The following is a 13062-nucleotide window of genomic DNA, read 5'->3' as shown; positions in this document are numbered from 1 at the left end:
TATCTCGATGGCTTCCATGATTATTCTCTTGTGGTGATGTTCCATGTTAAAGAGCAATTTGGAATCTGCAAAATTAATTTCGTGTCCTGTTTCTTTCATGTGTTGGAAAAGAGAGGAAGATTTTTCTTCTTTTTTGACGGCATTCTTGTGTTCTGCGATACGTGCATTTATTCGTCTGTTTGTTTGTCCAATGTACGTGGCTGGGCAGACTTTGCAGGGTATTTCATAGACCCCTTGGTTTTCCAACTGGATTTTATCTTTGGGGTTTCTGAGGATATTGGCTATTTTTTGGTTGGTGCAAAAGGCTGTTTTGATATTGTGTTTATGGAGGATTTTGCTAATTTTATCTGTAGTGCCCTTGATATAAGGAAGGAGGGCCATGCCATTGTTTTCTTCCGTGTCTTGGTTTTTGGGGGGTGTTTCTTTTTGGATTAGCTTCTTAACCCTGTTTTGCTGGTATCCATTGGCGATTAACACATTTGAGAGATTCTGTAACTCAGTTGTCAAGTGGTCTTTGTCAGCCAGGCGTTTGGTTCTGGAGATGAGGGTCTTGGCTACGGAGTTTATTTGTGCAGGGTGGTGGTGTGATTGAGCATGTAAGTAGCGGTTGGTGTGTGTTTTTTTCCGGTAGATAGTGTGTCCTAGGGAGCCATCAGGTTTTTTGTAGATTAGGACGTCAAGGAAGGGAAGCTGGTTGTTGGCTTCTATTTCCATAGTGAATTGTATTTTGGGGTGTAGGCTGTTGAGATGTGTGAGGAAGCTATCTAGTTTTTCTTTCCCGTGTGGCCAAATTACAAAGGTGTCGTCAACATATCTGAGCCAAAGTTTGGGTTTGTGTTCTGACTTGTCTAAAGCATTGGTTTCAAAGTGTTCCATGTACAGATTTGCGATGACCGGTGAGAGGGGTGATCCCATAGGTGCTCCTTCTATCTGTTTGTATCTTTGTCCATTGTGGATGAAGTACGTGTTGGTTAGGCAGTGGTTGGTCAGGTCCAGGATGTATTCGGGGGGATTGTATTTGTTTTGAATGGCTGTCAAGGCTTCATTAATGGGCACTTGTGTGAAGAGAGATACAACATCGAAGCTCACAAGTAGGTCATCGGGATGTAGGTTTTGCTTCTTTATTGTTTCTATGAACTGGAAGGAGTTTGTAACGTGTGAAGAGATGGATTCTGCATAGGGCTGAAGTTGCTTAGCGAGAAATTTAGCGAGATTTTGTAGAGGTGAGCCTATGGAGCTGACTATTGGTCTGAGTGGTGTTCCTTCTTTGTGTATCTTGGGGAGGCCGTAGAGTTTGGGGCATCTGGATGATTTTTCTCTGGGGATGATTCTTAGCTGGATTTCTTCACTGATAGGAGAGGCTTTTATTTTGGATTTGGTGGTTTTTTCCAGATAGGTGGTGGGATCTGTTTTTATAGGTTGGTAGGTAGGGTCTTGGAGTAGATTTGATAGTTTTGCTTGGTAGTCCGATGTGTTCATCACAACAGTGGCATTACCTTTGTCTGCTGGGAGAATGATTATGTTGTTGTCTTTCCTCAGGTTGGTGAGTGCTTTCTGTTCTTCTTTGTGTAAATTGCTTCTGGGTGGTTTGCTGGAGCAGAGGATGTTGGTGACTTCAAGTCTGATTTTATTGGCTTCATCTGGGTTGATTTTGGTTAGGCTAGCTTCGACTCCGCATATGATGTTTTCCGTGGGGATGCGTCTCGGGGTAACTGCAAAGTTGAAACCTTTGGAGAGTACTTTGGTTTCAGTTGAGGTGAGGATCCTGTCTGATATGTTATGTACTGTTTGTTTCATGGGTTGTTGTGGAGGGTGGCTGGGCTTCTGGCGTCTCTCTAGTTTGTGGAGTTTGTTGGTGTGTGTGTCTGTCTTATGTGAGGTCTCAGTTTCAGCTCTCCAGACGGCTAGTTGTTTGCATTTGTCCCAGAGTGCAGGGTGGATTTTGTTACAGAGTTTGAGGTGAAGAGTGAGCAGATCTTTGTTGGTTTGGTTTAGTAGGTATCTTTTCTTATGTAGTTCGTTTCTGATTAGGGATAGTTCAGTTCGTTTCAGGATCCTTTCGGTAGCTGGGGTTTTAGAGTGGAATTTAAGTTGGAAGCATGTGGGAATTAAGTTGTTGTCTCGGCAGTTGCGTAGGAACAAGAGATCACATAAGATGGTGGCTCTTCGGATTTCTAGTTTCTCGTAGGTTCTTGTCAGCTGGAAGGTTTCCTCCCCGTAGAGGTGAGATATTTGTTTTCGTAGATTTTCACGGGTACAGGAATGCAGGTTTTGGTGTCCTCGGGTGTCTTCCCGTGTAAAAGTTGGGGTGTCTAGGCGACGTTTCGACGAGGTCTCACTCGTCATCTTCAGGCTGGTGCTTTCGGCTTCTTGTTACTGGAACAGAGCGGGATCTCAGTGTTTGAGTTCCTATAAATACTGTAGAGGGGTGTGGTGTATTGCCTCAAAAGTTCTGGGCAGAGGGGAAGTTCCCAGGCTAGTGTTCTTTTCTTCTTTTGTTCCTTAATTACTTAATTAACAGAAAGCACTCACCAACCTGAGGAAAGACAACAACATAATCATTCTCCCAGCAGACAAAGGTAATGCCACTGTTGTGATGAACACATCGGACTACCAAGCAAAACTATCAAATCTACTCCAAGACCCTACCTACCAACCTATAAAAACAGATCCCACCACCTATCTGGAAAAAACCACCAAATCCAAAATAAAAGCCTCTCCTATCAGTGAAGAAATCCAGCTAAGAATCATCCCCAGAGAAAAATCATCCAGATGCCCCAAACTCTACGGCCTCCCCAAGATACACAAAGAAGGAACACCACTCAGACCAATAGTCAGCTCCATAGGCTCACCTCTACAAAATCTCGCTAAATTTCTCGCTAAGCAACTTCAGCCCTATGCAGAATCCATCTCTTCACACGTTACAAACTCCTTCCAGTTCATAGAAACAATAAAGAAGCAAAACCTACATCCCGATGACCTACTTGTGAGCTTCGATGTTGTATCTCTCTTCACACAAGTGCCCATTAATGAAGCCTTGACAGCCATTCAAAACAAATACAATCCCCCCGAATACATCCTGGACCTGACCAACCACTGCCTAACCAACACGTACTTCATCCACAATGGACAAAGATACAAACAGATAGAAGGAGCACCTATGGGATCACCCCTCTCACCGGTCATCGCAAATCTGTACATGGAACACTTTGAAACCAATGCTTTAGACAAGTCAGAACACAAACCCAAACTTTGGCTCAGATATGTTGACGACACCTTTGTAATTTGGCCACACGGGAAAGAAAAACTAGATAGCTTCCTCACACATCTCAACAGCCTACACCCCAAAATACAATTCACTATGGAAATAGAAGCCAACAACCAGCTTCCCTTCCTTGACGTCCTAATCTACAAAAAACCTGATGGCTCCCTAGGACACACTATCTACCGGAAAAAAACACACACCAACCGCTACTTACATGCTCAATCACACCACCACCCTGCACAAATAAACTCCGTAGCCAAGACCCTCATCTCCAGAACCAAACGCCTGGCTGACAAAGACCACTTGACAATTGAGTTACAGAATCTCTCAAATGTGTTAATCGCCAATGGATACCAGCAAAACAGGGTTAAGAAGCTAATCCAAAAAGAAACACCCCCCAAAAACCAAGACACGGAAGAAAACAATGGCATGGCCCTCCTTCCTTATATCAAGGGCACTACAGATAAAATTAGCAAAATCCTCCATAAACACAATATCAAAACAGCCTTTTGCACCAACCAAAAAATAGCCAATATCCTCAGAAACCCCAAAGATAAAATCCAGTTGGAAAACCAAGGGGTCTATGAAATACCCTGCAAAGTCTGCCCAGCCACGTACATTGGACAAACAAACAGACGAATAAATGCACGTATCGCAGAACACAAGAATGCCGTCAAAAAAGAAGAAAAATCTTCCTCTCTTTTCCAACACATGAAAGAAACAGGACACGAAATTAATTTTGCAGATTCCAAATTGCTCTTTAACATGGAACATCACCACAAGAGAATAATCATGGAAGCCATCGAGATAGAGAAACACCCTCACAACATGAACAAGCGTGACGACACGTCCCGCCTGCCAGACATCTGGAAATTAGCCCTCCCCACAAAAACCGACACCAGATCCAGAGGCACACAGAACGCCACCACCAATCAACCACACCAGACCCAAACCCAGACCCTCTCCACAGATAAATTACAGACACCATCCAGTAACCAAACCATAGTGGCACCTCCGGATGCTGCACCCCCCTGCAATCCCTACACAGATCTGGCTGGCACAGGGCACAAAACCACAGCTCGCCCCTATACACGAAGCCAAGCCAAAGCACAACTAAGTGCAGTACAGCCATCTTCCCAGAAAAACTCTTCACAAATTCAAGAGGTCAAGACACGAAGGCTTTAGCAACTAATCCACACCTAATGACCCACCTAAGTGGTACTCAGAATATCACTCAAGAAATCACTCAAGATATCCCTCAAGTAATTAAGGAACAAAAGAAGAAAAGAACACTAGCCTGGGAACTTCCCCTCTGCCCAGAACTTTTGAGGCAATACACCACACCCCTCTACAGTATTTATAGGAACTCAAACACTGAGATCCCGCTCTGTTCCAGTAACAAGAAGCCGAAAGCACCAGCCTGAAGATGACGAGTGAGACCTCGTCGAAACGTCGCCTAGACACCCCAACTTTTACACGGGAAGACACCCGAGGACACCAAAACCTGCATTCCTGTACCCGTGAAAATCTACGAAAACATATATATATATATATATATATATATATATATATATATATACATACACACTCTGTGTGTGTGTGTGTGTGTGTATATATATAAAATTAGATTTTCTGTTTTACAATTTAATATACTCATTTAAGGGACGTGGGTGGCACTGTGGGTTAAACCACAGAGCCTAGGACTAGGCAATCAGAAGGTCAGCGGTTCGAATCCCCGTGACGGGGTGAGCTCCCGTTATTCGGTCCCTGCTCCTGCCAACCTAGCAGTTCGCAAGCACGTCAAAATGCAAGTAGATAAATAGGTACCGCTCCAGTGGGAAGGTAAATGGCATTTCCGTGCACTGCTCTGGTTCGCCAGAAGCGGCTTAGTCATGCTGGCCACATGACCTGGAAGCTGTACGCCGGCTCCCTCGGCCAATAAAGCGAGATGAGCGCCGCAACCCCAGAGTTGTCCGTGACTGGACCTAATGGTCAGGGGTCCCTTTACCTTTACCCTCATTTAAACAACCTTACATTGTCAATGACTTCCCTTCTCTTTCCGTGGTTCATTTTGCATACCATAAACCCCTGCATACTTTACATGAACTAAACCATTCAGTATTCCATTGTTACAGCCATCAAAACTTATTTACACTGTTGAATTTACCTTCATGCTGCCATCATTTTCAAGTGTACACCATTTCCCCCCATATATTCAGTAAACATTTCCCAATCTTCTTTCAACATACGTTCTTCTTGTTCTCTTATGCCATACGTTAAATCTGCAAGCTGGGCGTATTCCATCAGCTTAAGTTGCCATTCTTCTTTAGTTTGGGCCCTTTGGGCAAAGGGGGCAAAGATCCCATGGGTTGTTCTCTCTATTTCCCCATGTCCAGGTGTAAGAGCCGTTGCTTACATGGCATTGTTTATGCCAAAGAGGGAGACACTGAGGTCCAGCGCTGAGGGCCTTCTGGCGGTTCCCTCGCTGCGAGGTTACAGGGAACCAGGAAGAGGGCCTTCTCGGTAGTGGCGCCTGCCCTGTGGAACGCCCTCCCAGCAGATGTCAAGGCAATAAACAACTATTTTACTTTTAAAAGACAACTGAAGGCGGCCCTGTTTAGGAAAGTTTTTAAGGTCTGATGCTATATTGTTTTTAATATTCAATGGAAGCCACCCAGAGTGGCTGGGGAAACCCAGCCAGATGGGCAGGGTATGTATGTACATACGTACGTATGTATGTATGTATGTATGTATAAATAAATAAATAAATATAATTATATCAGGCTTCGGGTTTGTTTGAAGAACAAAGGGACTTTAGTAAAAACAAGGAAACAAACCTTCACAGGGACACCCACACGACCCAAAACAGCCCCATGGAGACTAAGAACGCTCTGTAGCCATGGAATACCGGCAGACTGTGGGCATTTTGGGGTGGATGGGAGAAAACTCAGGTGGGAGAGGAGAAACGGAATGGAGTATCTAGAGAAGGGCCTGGCTGACATGGCTGGCACAGTGAGCACTCACACTACAGCCTCGTGCGCAGGTTTAAGCTTGCGCCCCCTGAAAAAAGGGGGAAGAGATTATCCCTCTTGTCAACACCTCCTGATCCTCAAATGTCTCTCCTCCCGGATGAGACCCAAATACTCCAAGTGGGGAAGCACCAACACATTCTTCTTTCCCTTCCTGTTCCAAGGAGAGCCAGGGCATGAGGCTGCCTGAATGCCCACAGCTGATCCCTCTCATTGAAGGAAGCAAGCCATCCTATCCCAGAGCGTCTCATGCAGCCTGAGTACTCTACCTTGGGCAGACGCACCAACAGCACCACCTAGAGGCACTGGGTGATACTGTCTAGCCCACGGGTCAGTCAACTCCAAAACTACGGCCACTCTCCGAGAGGGCAGAGCTCCGCACCACCGTTCCCCAGATCCCCCCCCCCCAAAATCGGCACCTGTATGAGTTCCCGGGTCTCCTGTAGCTCTCGGACCACGTGATAATACTCCTCTAAGTCGCCAAGCTGTCCCGACAGATCTGAGGCTTCCATGTTGGCCAAGACGCAGCTCAGTTGGGCAATCCTGTGTTCGTGGACCTAGGAGGGAAGGGGGTCAGGGAAGGTGGAGCGATGTGAAGAGGGAAAGCCCCAGACGCAAGACATAAGGGAGCCTGGACAGACAGCACCCGCAGGTTAGCAGAGGACGCGTCCTTGGCAATCAGAATGCTTCTAGCTTCATTCCCTGGCAGCAGGCAGACAACACTGGGCAAAATGGAGTACAGTGGTGCCTCGCAAGACGAAAAGAATCCGTTCCGCGAGTCTCTTCGTCTTGCGGTTTTTTCGTCTTGCGAAGCAAGCCCATTAGCGGCTTAGCGGATCAGCGGCTTAGCGGATCAGCTGATAAGCGGCTTAGCGGCTTAGGATCAGATGATAAGCGGCTTAGCGGCTTGGGGAAAAGGGGGGGGGAGGGGAAAAACCCCGCAGGAACTCGCAAGACATTTTCGTCTTGCGAAGCAAGCCCATAGGAAATTCGCTTTGCGAAGCACCTCCAAAACGGAAAACCCTTTCGTCTAGCAGGTTTTCCGTCTTGCGAGGCATTCGTCTTGCGGGGCACCACTGTAATTGCCTGATCCACTTATAAAATTCTCATGTGTACACCATGCTGATCTTCAATCAGCTGTTTCTTCCCCACGTTCCCGACTCGGTCTGACCCTTATGTTTCCCTCCCCTTATGGTCTTGATTTATCAGCTACTTTAAAATGAGGCTGCATTTTAAATTGCATTTTAACCTGTATTTTAAATTGGTTTTTCCCCCCTTTCCCCCTATTATGTTTTTACTGTGATTTTATTGGTGTTAGCCGCCCTGAGCCTAGCTCTGGCCAGGGAGGGCGGGGTATAAATAAAATTTATTATTATTTATTATTATTATCTGGCTTCTTACATATTTGCATGCAGACCTCCATCAAACATGGAAGGGGAGCCTGCAGCCCTGCAAACGTTATTGGACTCCCAAGCCTCCCATCAGCCAGGATAGCTGTCCAGGAATTATGGGAGTTGTCCAGCAACATCCAGGGAGGCATAAATTCCTAGCCCTGATCTACAATTCCCCTCTTATTCCTTTGCTCCTCCCATACAGCCTTGGACCTGTAGGGTGTGTGTGTGTGTGTGTGTGTGTGTGTTGTGATAGGAATTTTGAGGTCTTAGATATATGGTAGTGTTCATAAGTGTACCAACCAAGCACGTACATAGATCAGCACAGGAAGACCGACCTGGAACCATTTTGATTCCTAAACTGAGCAAATGTTTTCCCTGCAAGGAGGGAGGAGGGTCAGGGAGCCTTCCCATTGTCTCAGGAATTGAGTAATCAGCATTTTAATGGGTGACAGACTATCAGGAAAGACAATCAGGAAAGGCAAGCAGATAACCTGGCAAACAGGAAAAACAACATTCAAATTTCTGTTTTAGACCGCCTTTTCTGTGATGTAGGTATGGTGTATCTGGGAGGTGGTCTTAGGTTACACCCCTTCTGTGAGGTATGTATGATGTTTCTGGGGGTGGTCTTGATCTACAGGGTGGCAATTTCAAAAGTCTTTGTAAGACCTTGCGCACCATTGTTCTGGGTTCCTCCTAGAATCATAGAATCACAGAGTTGGAAGAGACCACAAGGGCCATCGAGTCTAACCCCCTGCCAAGCAGGAAACACCATCAGAGCACACCTATAGAATCATAGAATCATAGAGTTGGAAGACTCCTCCCTCCTTCGTCTGGTGAGTGAGGACACTGTTGCAACAGATCAATAAAGATCAGGCTTACTAGCTGCTTTGCTTCTCAATATTCTCTGGTTGGCCTCTGTTATTTTCTCCTACCAATAGGGAACCCACTTAAGGACTCTATATGGGCTCTTGTGTCCCCCATAAGGGAAAAGGGCAATTTTTGTTTACAACAGTGTTTAAGATCCTTACATGACAGGAGTTCCGGCTGCTGCCCAACTCATGCCCTGGACTTTCCAAGTGTCCTCAAGTCAGATCTGGTTACGACACCTGTCCTTTCTTCTGTTCCCCAGGGAGCCACATACTGGTTGGCCACAGAGGAATGGTGGGAGACCCCAGCTGGGGAACCCTCAAGGGAAGAAGGTGGCACAGTGCCCAGGGAGTGGTGGTGGTGGGACAACCATGCGTGGTCAGGCCAAGAAGAGGGCGCAGACTGGGAAGAGGCGGGTTGGAAGCTAAAGGGGTAACAAGGCTTCGTGAGCTGAGAGGAGTCTGCGGCAGAGAGAAGTCCAGAATCAGTAGAGGCTGGAGAGGAGGGGCGTGTGCAATGAGTCTGGCTGGGGAAGAGGCACGGGTGTCTCCCCTCCATGCTTGTCTCCCATAACAAGCAGAGGCATGAAAAGGGCAGAGGAGAGCTTGGTGATGCACAGGCAAAGTCTCAGATTGCTGGGAAATAAACTGGGGTGGGGGTGGCCACTTAGGCAGCTGTGGGGTCCTTCAGTCCCAGCACCTGTTTGATGAGAGCAAGACCTACTAGAGATGAGTTACTGTGCTCATTAGGCTTGACACTCCTGTGCGGAACATAATTTTGTTAATAAAGATTTAACTCCAACTTGCACGGCGTGGTGTGACTAGCTGCCGGCTCGCTTCTGACACCCACTCTCTCCAGAGACCTACCTTGCTGTCCTTCCGGGTGTGGAACTCGGAGAAGCTCCTCTTCATCATGTCCTCCACGCGAAGGGCTTCTACTCTCAGCAGGTTGAGGATCATGGTGTAGGTGAGGCGGAACTGGGACTGCAACTGGGTGGGTTTGCCCTGGAGGGATAGAGGAGGAGAGTTGGGAGAGGAAGGCAGCAAAGCTGTTTTTCCCAAATGCCTCTGCTCTCACAGGTTTCGCATCGGGGGCCTCTGCCTTGCTGGACTGGGGGGGGGGGCATTTGCCTGAACCAGCTACAGGGTTCTTCTTCATGACCTTAAGGCCCTTCTAGGAAGCCTATATACCAACAAGCAGTAATAATAAAATTAATAATAATAATAATTTATTATTTCTACCCTGCCCACCTGGCTGTAGAAATCCATCTGGCTGTGTCTCCATTGCGGTTTTGCAGGTGCACAGAAAATGGCACTGGGAGCAGTGAATTCAGCTTCTGGAGAATCCCCGTATCTGTTTAAAAGCAGCAGCCAAGTTTCTAGCTCTTATGGCTGAATGGAAGCAATGCCTGCTACTATCTCCAAAGCTAGAGAGAGAGATGGCTGGCTGATGCTTCTAGGGCACAAGAGCAAGACACGGATGCTGATTTCTTTCCCTTGTGTTGTGCATAGGCAAAGGTAAAGGGATCCCTGACCATTAGGTCCAGTTGTGGCCGACTCTGGGGTTGCGGCGCTCATCTCGCTTTATTGGCCGAGGGAGCCGGCGTACAGCTTCCGGGTCATGTGGCCAGCAGGACTAAGCCGCTCCTGGCAAACCAGAGTAGCGCACGGAAACGATGTTTACCTTCCCACCAGAGCAGTACCTATTTATCTACTTGCACTTTGACGTGCTTTCGAACTGCTAGGTTGGCAGGAGCAGGGACCGAGCAACGGGAACTCACCCCGTAGCAGGGATTCAAACCACCAACCTTCTGATCGGCAAGTCCTAGGCTCTGTGGTTTAACCCACAGCGCCACCCTTGTGTTGTGCATAAACTTTGGCTAAATGAGGATGATTGCGAGAAGACTCAAATCGGTCTTGGTATGTTTGTGGATTATGCCAAATGGTAAAAATCGGCAGAATTTACGCAGAGCGAAAGCAATACAGATTTACTCACCTTGCAGAAAATTCACACAAGCATAGAAATGGCTTTTAAAAATGGATTGTGCTAAATAAACTATAGTGGTACCTCAGGTTAAGTACTTAATTCGTTCCGGAGGTCCGTTCTTAACCTGAAACTGTTCTTAACCTGAAGCACCACTTTAGCTAATGGGGCCTCCTGCTGCTGCCGCGCCACCGGAGCACGATTTCTGTTCTCATCCTGAAGCAAATTTCTTAACCTGGAGCACTATTACTAGGTTAGCGGAGTCTGTAACCTGAAGCGTATGTAACCTGAAGCGTATGTAACCCGAGGTACCACTGTATTTACTTATTGCATTTATATATCACCCTTTCCGTCAAGGAGGAGCACACAGTCCTCCTCCTCCTCCCCATTTTATCTTCACAACAACCCTGAAAGGTAGTTTTGACTGAGAGTGAGTGGCTGGCCCAAAATCCCCCAGTGAGCTTTGTGATCAAGCCGTGATTTGAACCTGGTCTTCCGGGTCCTAGTCTAACCATGTTGATCAGCTAAAGTAGCTAAGAACAACTTCTAAGGTCAGAAGCCTCGAAATACCAGTTGCTGAGACCAAAGAGATTCTGGTGGTCCTGCCCTCCTTGCAAGCTCTGGATTACATTTAGGCTTGACCCAGAAGGAAAGCTCTTACAAGACGTTATTTCAGCCCTGACACCCCATTGCAGAATAATCTGGTGCAACAGGGATGGGAAACGGTTTGTGGGCATTTGTGTGCCTAACTCACCAACATCATCCGGTGAAGATCAGCCATCTCGGGTGCTTGGTTTTTGCACAAGATGATGACCATCCCCGTGGTGTCGAGACCTCGGCGTCCGGCTCGGCCTGCCATCTGGATGTACTCCGCTGCACGAGAAAGAAACATGCACTTAGATGTTAGGATTCCTGCTCCGTGATTGCAGTCATGGGATTGTTGTCTGTCACATGACGCTATATGTTTTGACTCCACAAAGTAGCAAGTGACGGAGACAGGATGTTTGCGTTACTGTGTTCCGTGAAGTGGGACTATTGTCCTTTGTCCTTTTTCTCTTTGCTGTCTGATGCTAGAGAGAGAGGGAGCCATGTTGCAGTGCTCCGTGTGTGTTTATATGTAAATAGATTAGCCAAAATGCTGAGTTGCTGAGGCCTGTTACGCAACTGTGCAAACTCTGCAGATCCCTAAGTGTGCCGGTGTCGGTTGGCATTAGTCGCTTTGATGTTTGGGCAGAAGAAAGCTTTTGAAGCTCCCAAACGAAAGACCAGGAGGGAGAGAACATGCCAGTTGGGCATGTGTCTCTACCAGGGTCCTACTCGAGTCATTAGGGTCCTACTCCTGTCATTAGATGGTTGGCACTGCGGTCAAAAGGGGCTCTTCAGTAAGTAATGGTTGCCAACTAGGAATCTATCCAGGCGGACAACAGTTCCTGCCTCAGCACCTGGGGTGAATGGCAGCTTGCTACCAGGTGAATCAATGAGCAACACCATGTCCGTATATTGCCGCTGATACTAGACTTGCCGCTTGTAAGGTGAGACCTGCAACTGGGAGCTTTGTAATTTATTGCAGGATGGGAGGAGCAACATTGCATGTACATCCCCAGTCTTAACATTTGGCCAGAAAGGAAGATGAGCAGCCACCACAGATCTGGCCTCACTCCTCTTTCTCCTGCAGCAAGACAGCCAAGCTATCGCTGCTTGGGTGCCCACCATAAAAGCTATCTAGAAGAGCTTGTACATCCCAGATTGGAACGGAGTCAGATGAAGCTGCGCTGAGAAAAAGACAGTTGGGAAAATATATACAGTGGTACCTCGGGTTAAGAACTTAATTCGTTCTGGAGGTCTGTTCTTAAGCTAAAACTGTTCTTAACCTGAAGCACCACTTTAGCTAATGGGGCCTCCTGCTGCCGCCGCACCATTTCTGTTCTCATCCTGAGGTAAAGTTCTTAACCCAAGGTACTATTTCTGGGTTAGCGGAGTCTGTAACCCGAAGCGTACGTAACCTGAAGCGTATGTAACCCGAGGTACCACTGCACTAACAAAGCAGTATCCGACGGATGAAAGTATATGATGTTTGACACGATTGCGAATCGTGGACTCAGGGAACGGAATTATAAAGCGTCAAAATTGAGATGTGGAAAATATGGAAACAACGAGGAGAGGCAGGACTGAGATGTGGAGATATGCTTCAGAGATCCAGACCGTGGGGAGCCCCAAAAAATAATAATTATAATTTGGACTATAATTTGGTCTTTTTATTTTAGTTTTTTTATTTTAATTGGAGTATTATGATTGGAATATTAATTGGATGTTTTTTATTGGAAAATCAATAAAAATAATTTAAAAAAAGAAAGAAGAAGAGCTTGTTCAACAGTGGAACAGACTCCCTTGGAAACTCCCCTTCACAAAATTAATGAATGTTAGAATGATGTTTGATTGAAGTGGTTTTTAGCTGTAATGATATAAAAGAATATGGAAAAATTGGATTTTTAAATAGGTAAAAATTTAATGTTATAATATATTA

At 46.5% G+C, this 13062-nt stretch overlaps 1 protein-coding gene across 2 annotated transcripts in view; it reads right to left on the bottom strand.

Moving 5' to 3' along the window:
• SKIC2 (SKI2 subunit of superkiller complex) overlaps positions 1 to 13062 on the bottom strand; it is a 54927-nt gene that overhangs the window by 13757 nt on the left and 28108 nt on the right. For both annotated transcript variants that reach the window (XM_083491186.1, XM_083491185.1), the window contains exons 19-21: positions 11293 to 11411; positions 9422 to 9559; positions 6714 to 6851 (exon numbers count right to left, since the gene is read on the bottom strand). In XM_083491186.1, coding sequence (XP_083347312.1) covers positions 6714 to 6851; positions 9422 to 9559; positions 11293 to 11411 — 395 coding nt within the window. The remainder of the gene's footprint in view (positions 1 to 6713; positions 6852 to 9421; positions 9560 to 11292; positions 11412 to 13062) is intronic.

This window comes from Podarcis liolepis (assembly GCF_965112155.1).
Source record: "Podarcis liolepis genome assembly, chromosome: 2".
NCBI lineage: Eukaryota > Metazoa > Chordata > Lepidosauria > Squamata > Lacertidae > Podarcis > Podarcis liolepis.
The sequence above is the reverse complement of the archived record's forward strand: the minus strand, read 5'-3'. Positions and strand labels throughout refer to the sequence as shown.